Source organism: Podarcis cretensis (genome assembly GCF_951804945.1).
Source record: "Podarcis cretensis genome assembly, chromosome: 8".
Classification (NCBI taxonomy): Eukaryota; Metazoa; Chordata; class Lepidosauria; order Squamata; family Lacertidae; genus Podarcis; species Podarcis cretensis.
This window is the reverse complement of record NC_137177.1, coordinates 29175159-29194340: the sequence shown is the minus strand read 5'-3', so window position 1 is coordinate 29194340 and position 19182 is coordinate 29175159. Positions and strand designations below refer to the sequence as shown.

Genomic DNA, 19182 nt, shown 5'->3' with positions numbered 1-19182 from the left:
TATAATTTAGAAAGGAGCACGAGAGGCAGGGGGCACCGAATTTTTGGGTTGCACAGGGCGCTGCTGAAATTTGAGACCCCAAGGGTTCCCACCCTGTATCTGCACTGGCAGAACAGCTCCACTGACAGTGCATTCCTCTGATGTTTGCAACATGTCTGGCCTTCCGCTTGCATAGCAGGGCTTCCCTCAAATCCTCTCCCTCCCTCCCTCTCTCTCTCTCTCTCTCTCACACACACACACACACACACACACACCACATCTCACAAATTTCAAGTAATGACGTGTGCCTCAGTTGATTAAATGCCAAAGTCTTTATTGTTGGTTTTATTACTGTGGCGTGCACCCACTACCTGTGCTTTCCGGAAACAATTGAATGCATTTTTATTTTGACAAGCTTTTGCAGCAGGGTGCCATTGGTGCTTGTTTTGTTTTGTTTAAAATCTGTATTTAGTTGTGTTCGGTAATGCACTTTAAACTATTTTTAGCTGTTTCCAAAAATATATAGTAGATGTTAATTTTAGGGTGCACTCTGCTCTGATAATTTTTCTCGATTTCAGCGGTATAGAAGTTTTGGTATACCGTGTTTCAATCAACACTGAGAAGCACTTGTGCAGCTACAGCTCCTTTTGATTTTGGTATTTTTAAAGACAGATTTTGTGTAAGGAATCCAGTCCTTCCGTTTCAAGTGCAGGGGTGAGTCAGTAACACCCCTCTCTGCATGCGCACACGCAGAATTTTAGCCCAAGTCCTGCTGCAGCCTGTCATTGCAGAGTCCACAGTGGCATGGCTAAACTGGTCTGTAAGCACACGTGTGATTGAGAAATCCAGATGACCACTTTAGTATGGGCTTGTTCAGTCTGGCTGTCAGCCCTCATCTCTCTCCCCCCCCCCCAAGAAAAAGTCATTACAGATTGAATATAAGTACCCCCAAACGAGTGTCTGAAATTCTCCGAGTTCTGCAGCTGCCTCTCTCCATAACAGTGGGCGCCGCTGCTGGCATCAATATTGAATTAAGACTTGAATGGTGGCATGGGACTTGTAGAGCCGTAGAATGAGGAACGAGTTCCTGGTTTAACATCTCTCAGCTGCGCGGAACCTCCAAATGATTTAAATCTACATGAAGAACTGTCTATTAATACACCGTTATAATCGCTGTTGTATCTTCTTCTTCTCCCAGGCTCAAGCCGTCACCCTCACAGTTGCTCAGGCGTTCAAAGTAGCATTTGAATTTTGGCAGGCGTCCAAGGAAGGTGAGTGTGGGAACTTACATCTGCCTCTCGCTGCCTTTTCGACACATCCCAGCCTTCCCTAACCTGATGCTCTCCAGATGTTTTGCTTCCATCATCCCTTACTGTTGGCCATGCTCCCTGGGGCTGATGGGAGTTGGAGTCTGACAACATCTGGAGGACACAAGGTTGCAGAAGGCTGATATATCCAGAAAATGTGTAGCTGGTGTATTTTGTGTATGTGTGTGCATGCATGCCTTTTGTTCTTGTTGTTTGACTTTTTCCCTAGGAGCAAATGGTCTTTTTATCCCTTCACTTTTAAAAATCAAACAAACAAAAAACCACCAACCAAGGCTCAGTCAATAATATTTCAGATTACTTAGCTCATCTAAGCACATGCCTGTTTATTTATCAAGTTGCTGTTTCACAGTTTTTGCGGTATATCCTGCTTGATTGTTAAAAAAAGTGATTTACAAAAGGTTAAAACAATGAAATTATCAGTAAAGATCTGTTAAAAACAACCATTTGAAACACTCAGAAGTAATTAGCATCAGCTAAAAAACAGATTAAACTGCACAACAGCATTCCACATATCTGGATAGACTTGCCTAAATAAAAATGTTTTCCCAATTGGGAACCCCTGAACTAGTGCATTTGTGGACAGATATTCCTGGTCTAGGAATTTTGGGTCAAGGGTGGCAGATCTCATTTAGCTTCCCAGTACTTCATAGCACTGTCCTGAGGGAACTTTTCAGGGAATCTCACCGTGTGCTACCATCTCCTGTGCCTGGGTTTAAAGTCTCATGCCTCCCTACTCATCTGCTGTTACCCAGAGGTCTCTTCCCTTAAATTATACCAGCAACCATCCCCTTCCTTGCTTTTATGCCTAAAATGGCCTCCCAGAAAACTGATGCAATGCCACTTCACTCTTCTCTCCTCAAAGCCCACTTCCCCCAAGTGTTTTTCTTAACCCTAAGATTTGATCCCTAATGGAAAGAAAGGCGTGAAACAGATGTCTTTCCTGTCAGGCAAGACTCACACATTTTTCTGCTACATCTTTTCTCCTTCACTTCTCTACTGAGATGCATGTCTGTCTTTGCAGCATTGATCTGCATGCATACACACACTCTAAGCACACAATGCTTCAGGCAGGCTTTTGGTGGAGCTTCTTAACTTTTTTTTCTCAGGCACCCAGCATGTTTAGCTATTTAAATAAGCATTTGTGCCTCTCTCTCTCTCTTTTTTTAATTTTCAAAACTTTACTATGAAGTTAAAATTATAGCCTGGTAAGAGATTTAGAATAAAAACAGAAAGGAAAAGAATGGAGGGTGGGGGAGAACTTCTACAAAACAAAAACAGCTTTCACAGACATTACCACATAAAATAAAATACATTTTCAAGGGACTACACTATAAATTAGATGCTACAACAAAAACTAACCTGATACAGAGAGAAGACAAAACAAATGTTATGAGTACCAGATAAAAGCCATATTTCACCCGGACTAGCCATTGCCTTGATTGGCCTGTCATATGAGTAACAAATAGCCACCAAATGGGGACAAAACCCATAGGTTTGGCTGCATCCTGGGATACCCTTTGTTTATGAATCAGTTTCTCAGAAATGGCAATATACATGACTATATTAAACAAAAAAGGGGAAAACCCAAGATTCCTTCCAGCCCTGTGAAATTTGTGTCTCTCTTTTTAAATAGAAAAGCCTATTCTTTACATATAAGTACATATAACACACACACACACACACGCACGCACACACACACACACACATACACTACTATGAGGCACAAATGTTACTATGAGTAACAAAACTGAGTTGTTGTTGTTTTATTCATGTGGCATTCACGTGGCCATCGTTCTGCCGGACACTGAGGTCCAGCGCCGAGGGTCTTCTGGCGGTTCCCTCACTGCAAGAAGCAAAGTTACAGGGAACCAGGCAGAGGACCTTCTTGGTAGTGGCGCCCGCCCTGTGGAATGACCTCCCATCAGATGTCAAGGAAATACACAACTATCTGACTTATCTGAAGGCAACCCTGTTTAGGGAAGTTTTTAATGACCGATGTTTTAATGTATTTTTAATCTCTTGTTGGAAGCCACCCAGAGTGGCTGGGAAAACCCAGCCAGATGGGTGGGGTATAAGTAATAAATTATTTATTTATTTATTTATTTATTTATTTATTTATTTATTTATTTATTTTTAGCGGTCACTCTTGAAGGTGACTTTGTGTTTGTCACAAGGGCCAGCCAATCAGTGTTCTGCACCATCAGTCTTTCCTTGAAACAGCTGCCAGTAGCTCCGAGGTTCAGTTAACTTTTGAAATGTATGCATCTCTGGCCTACGTACAGTGGTACCTCGGGTTACATACATTTCAGGTTACATACGCTTCAGGTTACAGACTCCGCTAACCCAGAAATAGTACCTTGGGTTAAGAACTTTGCTTCAGGATGAGAACATAAATCGGCCCGCAGCGGCGCGGCGGCAGCAGGAGGCCCCATTAGCTAAAGTGGTGCTTCAGGTTAAGAACAGTTTCAGGTTAAGAACGGACCTCCGGAACGAATTAAGGACTTAACGCGAGGTACCACTGTACCTGTAACTGCATTTACCCTCATTCACCTTTCCCCCCTCCCCATTCTCCTCTATGTTTCTTATAGTCGCATGACTTGCAGAAACTTACCAAGTGATGCTCCTCCCATCTCCTTCATCTCTCTGCCAGCAGAAGCTTCCCTTGTTTCCCCTTGTTCTTCCGGCCCTTCTGAGGAGCCTGACAGTTGGCAACACAACCCCTCTGCCTCCCCTCCCCTCGGCTGAAATCTAGTTTGCAAAGGCCGTTTGGGCAGAGGACTGTTTCTGGCTTATGGGAGCCTGTAAAGCACCGGGTATATTGTTAGTGCTGTATAAACTGTATTATATGAACACAGAAGCTGCCTTAAGATGAGTCATCTAGCTCAGTGCTGCCTGCTCGTACTGGCAGCAGCTCTCCAGGATTAGCTCTGCTTTTATCAGCCCTGTGACCTGAGAGCCTTTCAACTGGAAGCATGGGGATTTGAATCCAGGATCTCCAAACACTACCCGGGCCACTGAGCCACCGCCTACAAAGCCACATTATAATATGCTTCAATGGGGGAATAACTCCCTTTTCTCTCTCTAATAGAAGCACATGGGTGGTTGCCTAGCAACCACCCCGGCCTAAGGATAGGGAGACCTGTGGCTCTCCAGCTGTTGTCCAGCTATTGGTGTCCCTAACCATTAGTCATGCTGGCTGAGGTGGATGGGAGTCCATAAAAACCTGAAGGGCACTAGAAGGAGCAAGGTGGGTAGTTGCTAGGCAACCCCCACTCCCAAGTGTTTCCCGCCATTCTCATCCATCACCGCCATCTCACACAGGCTCTGAAGAAATGCTGGGCCTTCTAGTCTTGGCCAGCTGTGTGGTGCCAGTGGAGGATATGTTGATAACTAGAAACCATCTGTCCTTTTGTCAGCAATGGCCTGGTTAGCGCAGCTGCAAGCAAGATCGGCAGCTTTCCAGGCAGGCTGTAGGCTTGATTGGGTGGCCTTCCCAAGTCTTGGGGTCATGCCAGTATGAAAAAGCCCTCCTTGTCGCCTGCACATGTTCAGCAATTTGGCACTGGCGAAAGGTTGGTTGCAGGGAGAGATATTTTGTTCCCTGGAAACCCCTTTCTCCACTTCGCTGCCCTCCGCACATTTCCATGCCTAAGGTAGACGACAAGCAGTGCCCGCCTGCGCGCCAGGAAACCCAGACCTCTGCAAATCGAATCTCCCCCTGCCAGACATTTACAACAGCCTCATCCTTGTAAGAGCTCTCTCTGGTATTCAGTTTGCTTTTGGAAGCTGGGGTTAGACCATTGGCATCTGGGAGTTGGGGACTGGTGTCCATTATCTCCCTTAATTAGATCTTAATTTATTTTAACAGTGGCCTCATTTGTGTTTTATGTGCTGTTCAGCCACCCTGGCCAAAAGGCAGGATAAAAATATGAATTGAAATAATGCATCTGTAGCTCTCGAGGCCTTGAGATAGCACAGTCAAGTAACATGAATAAGGTACTAGATTCCAGTCATGTAGGCGCTAGGCCATCTTAGGGACACTTCGTATATGACGATTTGCTATGCAGAGATCCATTTCCATGCGGGAAAGGGCTTGTACTCTATCAGTTGAAATGATTTTTTCCCCCTTATGCCAGGTGATCAAATGTGCCATTTCTGTTCAGATCACCATCTGCTGCAGCCACCTCCTAACAGCTGCTCTGGACTGCTCATTCATTTTTTTCCCTCCTAGTGCTCATTTAATTTCCCCCCAATGCCCTCAAGGTAGGAATGCTCTGGGGCATTGTGGGAAATTAAAATAGCAGTCCCACAATGCCCTGGAGTCAAGCTGTGGCAGGGGCACTGTGGGAAATTTCAGTTGTTGGTGTTCAGAGCATGGGCATAGCCAGGATTTTTGTTGGGGGGGGGGGCTAGACTTTCGTTGGGGGGGCAGAGCCAATGTGATTGGTCAGTTAAGTAGTTCTATTGTTTTACTTGATGGGGGGCAGCTGCCCCCCCATTGACTACCCCCATGATTCAGAGGACCATTTTTGCAGGGAAAGCTCCCCCCAGGGGCTAGAGCCAGGGGAGGCATTGGTGCAGATAAATGTTTATCATATGCGATTGGAATCCTTAAATCCCTGCGCTGGCTTCCACTCGTGTAGCTATGTTATTGAATAACTATATTATTAAATCCAGCCCGCTATTCTTATTATTGCTCTGTTAGGTACTTCAAGTCTCTCCAGAGAATAAAGGCAATAAAGGGTTTTTTTAATGAAAAAAAATCCTAACAGAGAAAGCTGCGCCACTTAAACCTTGGAGCCAAACTCTGCCTCTTGCCAGCCCAGTCAGTGCACTTGTGCTAGAAATTGTGCCTCCGACGCTGCTGCTCATTTGCTCTGTCCTTACATTAGGACTGAAGAGGATGTTGTAAAGCGGGCGGTGGGGGGGGGACCTTTTACAGCCTGGGTATGCTGGGTAGCTTTTCAAGGGCCACATCCCAGTGGTGGACGGGGCCAGAGGAGAAAGTGAGCAGAGCAAGAAGAAATGTAAATTTAACCTTTTGGTACAGTAGGCTACGTTTCTACACACACTCACACACCTCTCTCTGGCCTCCATCCAGACAAGCAAGCGACATTGTCAGAGCTGAACAACACATTCCGGCCAGACAAAAGCACTTAAGGAGGATGTGAAGCAGGGCCAGTAGGGGGTATGGCCTGGAGAGCATCCCAAGAGACCTAAAGGGGCTGCATTTGGCCCACAGGCCAGAGGCCTCTCACCCCATTGCAAGGTGTGGAAGCAGCTTTGTGGCTTGTTAGAGAAATCAGCCTTTAAAACTTAGCCACAAACTAAACGGTGTATTTGTCTTTTTTTTTTTTTTTAATAATATTTATTAAAGATTTTCAAATATAACAAAAAAAAGAAAAACATCCAAATTTAAGGACTTATTTTCAATATCATCTTTCCAGGACTTCCCCCTCCCCACCCCCTCTTATATTCCAGTTCTTTCAAATAGATTCAGCAAATTCTTACCCCAAATTTTAAAATTATTATCATTAACCCAATTTAAAAAATATTTTCCCATCCCCTAAAATCAACCTGTTCCCTTCCACGAGTTCCCCTCTTTAATATAAGATACAGATTAACATAAAAAAATTAAACAAAAGAATAAAATATAATTTAACACCCTTTGGATTCCAAATTTCCCTCCCCCCTTTCCCGGTTGCGTTCCCAATGTCCATCAATATCTACTGTCTCCTGGAGCTCCCACATCTAAGCCATAATCCTTCACCAGTCCGCTTTGCCGTCTTTTTAATAGTCTTTACCGTCTTTTAATCATCTTTAATTTCAAATGTCCAATCTTGGAAGGGGTCTATCTTCCAACTTTGTCCAGTTCTTGTTATTCTTGTTGTTCTTGTTATTCCCTCTTCTCCTCTTTTTTTTTTCCCCCCTGCTCTCCTGCACAAATGTTCTAATTCCAAAAAGCTTGTAATTCCTCTACAGAGGCTTTGTTATTCAGGAACAAAACATTACGTCAAGTCCCTTCCATTCTTCAATAGATAAATCTATTGTCTCCTTTAATGTGTAGACCTCTGTAGACAAAATAGTGTTCCATTTCTGCAGTTTCCCAGGAGATAAAAAGTCCGATTCAAATTCCATGCCAGCGATACTTGTAATAACCCACAGCTCCTCTAGAGGGATTATAGTAACTCAGTTTCATTCCCGATCTCACCCACCAGTCAAAGTAACTTATTATTCCTTGTTTTAAACAGTTTATATCCAATTTATAACAAATGTAACCAGCAAAGTCCTCGTAACAAAGTTCTCTTTTTATTCTTCAGTTTTGGCAGCTCCTTTGACAGCTGTCAAAACCTCTATTTCTCCTCTCCAGGCTCTCTCACGGATCGCTCCCGGGGTTTCCGGGGGGGGGGGGTTGTATTTTAATTCACATTCCACTCTTCTCCTCCAGCCCAGCTTATAATTTTCCATCGCGAAATTAATAACTTTATCAAAAAAAAAAAGGTTGCACTCGATCTTAGTTGTCAGGTCCTTTGCTTTAGCTCCTCTACAACAGGGGGGAGGTTGACTTCCTTTTTATACCTCCCCCGCTCGCTCCGAATTTAAGAAAAAATTTATTCCCCTTTTTAATCCAAGTTCCAATTACTCACGGGTTATTCTTTTAAGTCCAGATTTTCAATGGAAGAAGTCAGCGCTCTCCGCCAAATGGCATGCGGCTTCGCTCGGCAGGGGAAGCGGAGGACTCACAGCACCACCACCCCCGTCACCCGCTCCGCAGCCTTTAAAAAGGCTCCTTCGCGTGGTCGGGGGGGCGCAAATGGTGCCTGCCGAGTCACCATGCCCATGGGTTTCAGCGCCCATGGTTTTTGAGGGTCCCCGCGTCGCCGGCGCGGTAGAACCCAGCCCCTGCCGAGCAGACTCCCTCCGGAGCTCGGAGGGAGTCCGCCATTCGGCGATGGCGCCAACCCGGAAGTCTAAACGGTGTATTTGTCTGTCTTGTGTCCCCACCACAGAAAAGCGGGAAAAGGCCATCTCGGAAGGAGAAAGTACCAGCAGTCCAAGTTTGGATAGTTCTGCCTCATCAAAAGGAAGTAAGTGACTAAAGAAACAGTTTCTGTTCAAAGGAAATGTGGGGTGAAATTGCCTGCCTTGTGTGCCATGCCAGCCCACTGGTCTGTCTTGCCCAGTACCTGCAGCCTCTCGCCAGGGTCTTCAGCTGCTGAGATACGGCATCTGCTCTGCATTCAGAAGGTCCTAGGCTTAGTTTGGTCAGAACTGAGGATACACTTCCAGAGTTAACACTAGATACATTGCTTCTGGTAAACGAGCCACCATAGTTGCTAGAGGGCTGTGAAAAATTGTGTCCTGGGCTTTTTAGACTTGTCAGCCCATGTACTATTTGAAACCAAAGTGGCGCATTGGTTGCCAGATTTGAAATATATTGGCATTATTTTCAGCTCTCCTATCCTGCTAATAGCGTTTTCTGCTCCCTCCCCTTTTGTCACTCAGTCCAAATTGGGCTCTTCACTGCCAACAGCCCTCCCCACCCACTCAAAGGTTCCCCCCCTTTTTTCTTTTTTAAATGAATTGATTTTAAAATGTTGTGTTACTTTTATTGTTGTTAGCCGCTCTGAGCCCGGCTTCAGCTGGGGAGGGCGGGATATAAATAAATTATTATTATTATTATTATTATTATTATTATTATTATTAAATTCTGGAAACATTGAGATTTCTCCAAGCCTGCTAAAACCTCCTGATGCCTGGGTGGTACCTTTTTAGCAGCATAAGGAACAGCACTCACAGTCCAAACACTGAAGATAGAGACAGTTATGAACTGTTCCTTTCTTAAGGGCCCTCTCTTGCACACATACACAAACGTTCATCATACAAGTCTTGCAGAAACTAAAGAGAGGGTGTGGGTGGGTACAGTTCCATCTCTGGTTGTCAGTGGTCTCTAGTAACTGAAAATCCTTCCTCCTCTCCTGGAGACACTCAGATTCAGGTGCATGTCATGTATACAGATGTCACTGACCCCCTGATTGAAATCCATCAAGGACTTAGCAGTCCTTTTGACCTCTGCGACTCCTCCATCATGCATCCTACGTGCCTGTTATTCCTCAGGGAGGCGAAAGGAAGGGGGAGGGAGGGAGGGAGGGAGGGAGGCAGCCCTCCACACTCCTGCAAGCAGCTTTCTGAAAACCGCTCCCAGGGACCCATTAAAACTCTTAGCGGTCTGGATTGTGCAGCTTGCAAAAATGGGGTCATGCCTTCCGAGTATTGTTTTTAAGCTATATCCTCCTTGCAATTGTCTGGTGGCAAAGGCTATCTTCTAAAGCTTGCATGGCACAAATAGCCTCAAATGAACTGGCGGGGCAGGGAAGGGGGGAGGCAAAGAGGGGACAGCCTGTCTTCTTCCCCTCCTGGCGGGTGAGATGCTGCAAAGTGGCACTGAGGAAGTCATCCATAAAAGGGGCTCCCGTCCAAAGCGGCTGCGTCATATTGATCCGCATGTATATTTGATAGGGAAGAAATCCTCTTTAACATCCACTCCATTCCAAAAATGCCTCTCAGGGTAGCACAGATATAAGTCGACGAAATGGCTGGCTCTGAAGGGCTGGATAAACTTTCCGTGCCCAGAATCTTTAAATCTGACCTCTGCTTTGGCTTTGTCCAATATCTTTGAATCTGGAGTTTGGGCTTTTTTGTGGGTCTTTCAGCTGATTTCAAAGTAGTTAATCTGCCTCTTGACAGATACGGATGTTGCTGAAGCTTCGGCTACAGGTGCCTCCTGAGGTTCTGAAGGAAGGGCTGTAGCTCTGCCGCTTGCTCTGCATGCCAAAGGCCACCCCCCAGCTTATTTTATTAATTTATCATTACATTTATACCCCACCTTTCCTCCAAGGAGCTTGAGGTGGTGTGTGTGGTTCTCTTCCTCTCCATTTTTATCCACACAACAACCCTGTGAGGTAGGTTAGGCTGAGAGACTGTGGCTGGCCCAAAGTCATCCAGTGAGTGCCATGGCTGAGTGGGGATTTGAACCCTGGTCTCCCACTACACCACGCCAGCAGCAGTCCCCAGCAAGATTCCCTGTCTAAAACCCTGGAGAGCCACTCAGTGGAGGCAATAGATCAGGGATGGGGGAAGCTCAGGCCTGGGGACTGAATGCGGCCCCCCGTGCCTCTCTGTCTGGCCCTTGGGGGACACACCCTCCCAAGCTGCACCCTAAACCAGCCTGACTTTGCAACCTTTTTTTACTGTTTTTGCCTGGATGGAATTTGTCCTCGAACACTGATAATGTTCTTGGCATACCTGCATGGAGGACAGAGATAGGATGTGGCAGTGTGAAGAAACTTGCCTTCTGTGCAAAGGTAACATTCACATTTATTTGGCCTTTGGCCTTGCCCACCATTGCCATGTGGCCCCTGGAAGCTTCCCCATTCCTGCTGTACATGACTGCTCTAGGTATTTTGGTGACTAAGGTGGTATGAATCAACAGGTAGTCCACACGTTAAGTCACTTGAGACGTGATGCTTCTCTGTGAGGCCCTTCTTTGTGTGCCCCCTCCATGGGAGGTTGGGAGGGCAGCAACACATGATTGGGCCTTTTCAGTGGTGGCCCCCTCTTGTGGAATGATTTCACCTTGGAGGCACTCCTGGCACCCAGTTTGGTTTTTTATGTGCCAGGCAAAGGGCTGCCCCCTCCATTCCACTTGTCACATGCTTAGAAAACACAGGTCCAAACATTTTTCCATTTGCCCCATGCTTTTAAGGCACAGATCCGAGCAGTTTTGCTTTACTTTCCCCCCAGAAAACCCACTCTTTAGCGGTAAATCGGAACAAAGAGCAATCCACGGAAAACCCATTGCCATTTGCTCCAATACAGTGCTATACCACAGGTTTTTCCAGGGACAAATGGAACTGCGAATGAGCCCAAAGACTTTTCTCCTTACCTTCATGCAGCACATAGATAAACTATGGAATTCAAGTGATGGTCATCAACTTGGGTGGCTTTGAAAGAGCCATATCCTCCGTGAATCCTATCAATGGCTATGTTCTGCCTGTTACAATATGCCTGTTAATGCAAGGAACTCACAAGCAGGGCAAGTTGCTGTTGTGCTCAGCTCCTGCTTCTGGGCTTCCCATCAGAGTCTGGTTGGTCACCATAACAAACAGGATGCTGGACTAGATGGGCTTTTGGTCTGACCCAGCAGGCTTTCCTTATGTTCCTGTTGTGTGCACCTCACACCAAGATTAAGCTAGCACAGAAGAACTTTCCTAGTGAGTCACGTCACAGGCGAGACACATCTGCCTCTTTCTCACTCTGCCATCCTTAATGGCACCCAAAATCTGCCAGCTGACATCTCCCCCTCAGCTTGACTCCTCATGGAGGAGCCCGCAGATGAATTGGTGCCCTGCAGCCTGTCTCCAAAAACTCCCAACTCCTGTGCATCGTAAAGGATTTCTGCAATTCAAATATATGCTTATTTGAAAGAGAGAGAAAACAGAAAAGTAGGACATACTGCTAGTAGAATGCAAAGATGTGTTTTCCTAAAAGGTCCTGCAGGAATTTTCATTCATTGGAAAAGCTGAAGGATCTTAAATCGAAGCAGGATAGACTGGAAAGGGGTACTGTGTTGTGCTCGGGGCAGAGTATAAAATGGGATCAATGTGGTTGCTCTGCAGTGGGAGTGGAGGATGATGCTTTTCTGGCTGAAGAGGATGAAATAAATATCATGCCGTAGGCCATTAGGACTCCATCTCAGAGCCTGGTTTTAATACTGCTTCCTAGAGCTTGTGAAGTAGTAGTAACAGAGTTATCTCTGACCATTTGCAGAGTGCCTGTATCTCTCTCCAGTGACAAGCCATGCTCAGTCTGTTCCCTCCAAAACACACAAACAGGCCACTTCCACACCATACATTTAAAGCACTGTCAGATTACTTTAATAGTCGTGGCTTCCCCCAAAGCATCCTGGGAATTGTAGTTTGTTAAGGTGCTGAGAGTTGTTAGGAGACCCTTGTTCCCCTCACATAACTTCAATTCCCTGAGTTCCCAAGGAAGAGGGATTAATTGTTAAACCACTCAGGGACAAAAGCTATTAAAAAACCAAATACGTACATGTCTGTGCTAAAAGGGCAGTCAGAGGGCCCAAACAGCTTGGTGGCAGCTCCTCCTTATAAAGCTGCTGGGATGCAGCAGGTAGAACATGTTGCCCCTAGATGGTTCCAAACAATCTCTCCCCAATAGCCCCATAATCAAGTGGTATATAAATTTTCTAAAGACCGACCGATGAATCCAAGAGGATGTCTCTATTAGAGGCCATACTTGGTGGAGAGGAATCCTCTAAATTAGCTGTGGAGAACCTTTGGCCCTCCCATTCTTACTGGACTACAAATTCCACCATCCCTGACCATTGGCCATGCTGGCTGGGGCTGGTGGGAGTTGGAGTCCACCAACACCTGGAGGCCCAAAGGTTCTCCAACCCTGCTTACAAACCTTCTCTCTCCTACGCCTCATCTTCTTTAATTCCCCCTGTCATTTCTGTCAACCTGCAGCAGTCACCACAGGGAACCTGTTAGACCTAGAGAATGTTGCTAAAACTCCCTTGACTGTCAATGCAAACTCCACGCAGTCAGACAGAAGCATCTTTGGGCCACATTCATCAGAAAACAACAACGTCATGTGGGTAAGTGTGCCGTGCGTGCATATTACAAATGTGCAGGAGGCAGAATTCAAGTGCTAACTGTGAGGAGGAGTGAGGAAGCTTTGGCTTGCAGTTTAGATTAACTGCAGTTTAAGGTTCAGACAAAGCCCTAAACTGTGGTACATGTTAACTGTGGTTTGTTGAAACAAGCAATTTCACAAGCCATCAAACTATACTGTACATCATGTAAAGCCACAGTTTCTTGGGTCAGAAGACCTGACAAGCTATGATTAATCAGAATCTTCCCTGCCCATCCTTGTCAGGGTGCTGGAGGAGGAGGAGGAAAGGAGTGTGAGAGCCCGTTGCTCATTCTCATAATGAGCATAGTTAATATGACATCTGCCTGGTGGCATTTATCTTTCTCCTGGCGGCGATGTAACACAAAGATGCAGGGGAAACAGAGTGATAGATAAGCAAGGGACATTGGCAGGGGGCACTAGTCCTGGGATAAATAGGGTGTATGTTTGCATGTGGAGAAAGAGAAGATGAAGAATGGATGGAAGAATGAATGGCATGTATGAAAGAAAGAATGAACTGGATGAATGAGGTATGTGTGCATAGATGAAGCTCGTGGTGTCTGTGTATGAGATAAAGGATAAATGGACGAAGAAGGGCAGAGAGAGAGGGCAGGGGGGTGGGAGGGAGAAAAGGGGGTCTTTCTTTGCACTTCTGGCTTTGGCCCCACCCATAGCCAACTGTGACACTGCCCCCCATGGGACTGCAACCCCTGACCACTTTTCTTTGAGGGAACACAGTCCCCAACTTCAAAAGGTTGGCCCATCACTGGTCCACGCTGATAGGCAGCAGCTTCAGATGAAGGGAGGTATACAAATTTAACAAAAAATAACAAAAACTTCCCACCGAGGATCCCCTGATTTTGGTCATTTTATTTCATTCATAAAAGATTTCTTACCTACTCTTCATAATGATCCATGGAGGGTTACAACAGTATACAGATATATAAAGAGATATAAGAACAAGTGAAACCATTCCAGATAGAACAGACTGGACTAAGTCTCCAAGGCACCCCCTGGTCCCTCAGAACATTTTTCAAACTACTGCTTTCTGTAGTCATTGTCGTCATCCCCCTTATACACACACTTCTTCTTTTTTTAAGAAATTGCAAAGAAAATGCAAAACCCACCCTGTAATGCTTGCATGCTAGCTGGGAGCTGGGTAACTGTCATTTCAGATTGGTCTAATTTTCCTCCCCCTTCTCTTTATAACAAAGGCAATGGACGACGGACTGGATGAAGCTTTTTCAAGGTAATTTTCTTAATTTGTTTCACGAGTGTCTTTCCACCAGGGGACTGCCCAGGAAACAGACTTGATTAGTGACTGCTCTTTAAAAAAAAAAAAAAATCATTTTAATGTTTCTAATCGAAATTGTCTGCTGTGCTCTGACCCTTTCAGAGGTGCTCTGTTTGCCTAATTGAACGATGGGATTTGCAGCCGCCTGGATAAGTCAAATATTTTGATAACTTCTTAGGGCAGGAGCTAATTTGTGCATAAGGTGGGGAATTAAACTCCCTAAATGATGTAGCCCTGGCTAGAAGATGTTTGCCGTATGCATGAGCAGAGGCAGCAAATTGAAGGCGCAGTATTTCAGATCCCGACCTGCAGGCAGAGGGGTACCTCTGCACACTTGGCAAGGAGCTCTATCAGCACTTCCTCCCACCAAAAAAAGAATCACTTTACCACAGTAGCCACATTAGAAATCACAACATTTTACGCGACCCACGTCCAGGGTGAGGGCGAGGCAAGGAGGAAGGGCAAAAAATATTGCCCGCCTTTGTGCTGCGGTAGGAGAACAAGAAGTTTCTTCCATGTTTTTATTTCACTGCAATAGCGGCAGTGCATCACCAGACACATAAACGTGAGACACTTCATAGTCTGATAGGTGATTTTTGCACCCCCAGAAATGGAGGAGGAGGAGGAATTTGGCCCCCTGGCTGGTTTCTTAAAGGATGGGATGCAGGGACTGCTAGCTACCACGTCTTCTGGTGCCCCTTGCCCACCCTCTAGAGGTCCTCAGCGGCTGCTCCAAAATCATTCCTGTAAATTGTCTGGAGTGGGATTATCAAAATGGCACCCTTGGTGTCTTCTCCACAAACCTCTGAGCCTCCCTCTCACTGCTCATTTGGTCATGAGGTGGTAAGAGTGGCTACATTTTTCTCCCTTGAAAAGTACATAGAGCTGATGGAAAAAGTTGGAAGAGGGACACTCTTACTCACTTCCTCTTCCAGCTCTATGTCTTGTCCAAGACTGATGAATTCTGTTGGATCCAGCTTTTAGCCAGATACCTTGAGAAAACAGTGTGAGTGTGTCTGTATGTGTACATGCTTTCTCTCTCTCTCTCTCTCTCTCTCTCTGTCTGTCTCTCTGTCTGTCTCTCTTTGCCTCTCAGACATGGTGTGTGTGATCTGGTGGCAAAGGGAGAAGTGACCACAGCACTTGCTCAAAATTCCAAATATGACCACAGGCCTAAAATGTTTGGCGGTCCCTGACGTGGCTCAGTGTATGGCAGCTTCCTCTGGCTCTGTGTTCCGTATGCATGGCCACATCGGCAGGGTGTTTTCTCAAGTGATGTTAAAAGCACTTCTTAGAACTTCCCGGGTGTCATTTCTGAATGTGGAGTGATGTGCAGAGATTCTCCTCGTGACATAGGGAAGCAGGGCAACCTGGTGCCACGCAGCAAAACAACAGCAGTAACAACCAAGCGCCTTAAAAATTAGGTGCCTAATAAAAAAAACAAGTATGTAATTGGAGGCTGGCTGCTGGATGAAGCCAAAAACTCATTCTAGTCTAGCATCTTGTTCTCAGAGAGGCCAGCCAGATGCCTGTGGGAAACACACAAGGAGGGCATGAGCACAACAGTTCTCTCCCCGCTTCTGATCCCCAACAACTGGTATTCAGAAGCATTGCTGCCTCCGAAAGTGGAGGTAGGAGCTGCTGACAGCTTTATCCTCCTTGATACAAAACCCTAAACATTAAGTTTTGCGTTGTACTCAAGAGCTAAGGTCCGAAATATAAGGGATCAGGTTCATTAAAAACCACAATGCACCATTAATGCAACCCTTAAAATGTAAAGCCTCATTTAAATGCAGCACTGCAAGCAGCTGACCACCATTAAGGCTGAAACAGCGCAAAGTATTTATTATTATTTTTAAGATGAAGCATTGAACTCGGAGCTTTACGAATGCAGAAGTAATGAAATGTACATGTTTGTCATTTTTACAAACACATTTGGGCAAGGTTGTCAGTGTACAATGTTCTCTGCGGAAAAAGAGACAGCCCTGGTTGCCTGATGGTGCTGGTTCTCATCTGTGGTGCAACTTGAGAGGGGCACAGAAGATGAATCCAAACAGAACAAGTTATTGGCGGGGGGACAAGACCCTCCGGCCTGTGGGAGGGGGCAAATGTGGCCCTCCAGGCCTCTCTACCTGGCCCTTGGGAGCCTCCCCAAGTCACACCTCCACCCTAGACAAAATTCCCTCTCCTCAGTCCATACCCCTCACTCACACAGCTTCTTGTCTGGAGGGGATGTGGACAGTGAGAATGCCTCTTTTTGTTTAGATGGAGAGGGGGGGGGTTGTAGAAGCCTCTGACTTTTGCAGGGCTGAAATGTAGCCTGCTGTACAAAGGCAAGAGTTGCATTTCTTGCTCCTTCCACTTTTTGCCTCTGCCCGCCCTGGCTTACAGCCCCTAGAAGGTTGCTCCGAGTGAAAAAATGCAGCCCTCTGGCTGGAAGAGGTTCCCCAACCCTTGTGGGAGAGCAAACCCCTCCCCCCCAAAAAAATCTCCCAGGCTCAAAGAGCAGACAGAAATTCACTAGATGCTAAAACGTCTCAGAATTTTCCGACATTTAAAAAAATAATAATGATTTAATTGTAAAGGGTGTATGGTGATATGCTGTGGCTTCTATTGAATCTGAGTTGTGCTGTCTTCTGCCCTGAGTGTAGCCTGAAATACTGATCCCTAGGAGCAGGGAGTGGTTCTTTCCTCTCCTTATATGCATGGCTCTGTGGGGAGCTTGCTGTCTCCTGCTCCTTCTCCTCTACCCACCCACCTCCATCTTCATAACAGCCAAGGGGTAGAAATTCAATTCAGTTCACATTTAAAGGCAAGCCTGCCTGCTTGGCACTTTCAGAAACCATACAGAAACCAAAATTCTCATTTCTCAAAATTTTGCAATTCTGTTCTTCAGCTAAGTAATGTGTACAGAAAATGCATAAACCAGGAACATAGGAAGCAGACTTTATACTAAGCCAATTGTGCATCTGCAGTGGTGCCTCGCAGGACGAAATTAATCCGTTCCGTGTGTCTCTTCGTCTTGCGGTTTTTTCGTCTTGCGAAGCATGGCTATTAGCGGCTTAGCGGCTATTAACGGCTTAGCGGCTATTAGCGGCTTAGCGGCTTTAAGAAAAAGGAAACAAACTCGCAAGAACTTGCAAGACATTTCGTCTTGCAAAGCAAGCCCATAGGGAAATTCGTCTTGCGAAGCACCTCAAAAAATGGAAAACTCTTTCGTCTAGCGAGTTTTTCGTCTTGCGAGGCATTCGTCTTGCGGGGCACCACTGTACCTCAGTATTGTCCACATTGACCAGCAGTTCTGCAAGGTAAAGTGTGCTCCAAAATTAATAGGTTGGTGAAGATAACATACAAAAATGCATTATATCAGGAAAGTTGTATTTACAATTCTATGTATATTAGGGGAAATTGCATAGCAAAACATCTGTGCATTAGGAGAAAGGTGCCCTGATACGCAGATAATTTTTATGAGGCCTTTTTGGGGGGCGGGGAGGGGGGAGGCAAACTGATTTGAAAATGTGAACTGAAGCCTGGAAAAACGAGAAACAAAAACCTTAATCATTGGATTTGCTCATGCTTGCATGGGACATTCGAATCTCCCCACTTTGGAGAACAGGGCTTAAAAGCAGCCACAGGTTCCTCTAGTTTAGATCAGGTTGTAGTGCCAGGGATAACTCTTCCCTGTACCATTTCTGTGATAGAAGCCTGCTAATAGCAACACCTGCTTATTGCCTTCTCCATAGCTAACAGCAGCCTGCAAAAGGGAGGGGGATTTTAAGTGGAGCCCCTAAACTGCAGCATCCTAAGTGCAACAGTCTATCTGACCCAGTCTGCAACCAGTCTTTCTGCTTCCCACATACTCAGTGTCTGCATGAGAAGGTTAACAGAACAGTGCTGCAATAAAGTAATCCTAATGGATATGCAAGTAGAACTTCGTGTGTGTGTGTGTGTGTGAAATCTCCCTTGCCCTGAAATTTCTGGTGATGCCAGCAGACGCTGAACAATTGGGATTGCTGCTGCCATTTCCAATCCCTTTGCCACTGTGCTGCTGTCCTGAGGAGTTAAGATTCCTGATCGCATCTCCAGAAACATCGAGTGCTGCCATGAGCAACTGGAATTTAATGCAGACAGTGCTGGAGAGACGTTGTGGCGGCCTGTCCATACAAATCGCCCCGCAGGGAGGCAAATTGAGACTTTCCAATGTGGCACTTCGTATATATATATATTTGCTGCTGCTGCTGTTGGTCAGTGTGGCCTTTTGCCTGTGAGATGTGGCCTCAGCTAATGATGTGTCAAGTTCCTGCTAGAGTGAGTGGTCTGTGTGGGGGGTATAGACTAGCAGGGAGTGCCTGGCATTATTTGGGAATTCAAAGAACACACCCACCCACCCGTGTGAATTTTAAATAAATAGGGTAATTTGTGAGTTTTGGAACTGTGCATACACACAGAGAGAGACAGACATGGCTCATTGCATTCAACAGCATCCAAATGTCCAACCAGATCGCCCTGGGATGCCTGCAAATGCATCAGCACCTCTTCTGTCTTGGACTTGGCAGAAACTGGTATTTAGAGGCATACTGCAAAAGATCCATCCTGCTTTCTACCACTGCCAGTTAGATGCTTCTGGGAACATGGGTGTAGCCAGGATTTTTGTTGGGGGATGGCAGGCCTTTTGTTAGTTGGGCAGGCCTTTTGTGGGGGGGGGTTCAACCATATATTTTTATTGATTTTTACTGATGGGGGGCAGCTGCCCCTCCCTGCCCCCCCCCCCCCCCGGCTACAACCAGGTCTGGGAAGCACACCAGCTTAGATAGCAGCAGGCTCCCCCCATGGTTCCTTCCAAACACAGAGGTTCCCGTTACCTGT

The 19182-nt window shown here is 45.9% G+C and overlaps 1 protein-coding gene across 2 annotated transcripts in view; it reads left to right on the top strand.

Moving 5' to 3' along the window:
* LDLRAP1 (low density lipoprotein receptor adaptor protein 1) overlaps positions 1 to 19182 on the top strand; it is a 68158-nt gene that overhangs the window by 42994 nt on the left and 5982 nt on the right. For both annotated transcript variants that reach the window (XM_079987792.1, XM_079987793.1), the window contains exons 5-8: positions 1178 to 1250; positions 8318 to 8395; positions 12857 to 12987; positions 14237 to 14271. In XM_079987792.1, the coding sequence (XP_079843918.1) occupies positions 1178 to 1250; positions 8318 to 8395; positions 12857 to 12987; positions 14237 to 14271 (317 nt within the window). The remainder of the gene's footprint in view (positions 1 to 1177; positions 1251 to 8317; positions 8396 to 12856; positions 12988 to 14236; positions 14272 to 19182) is intronic.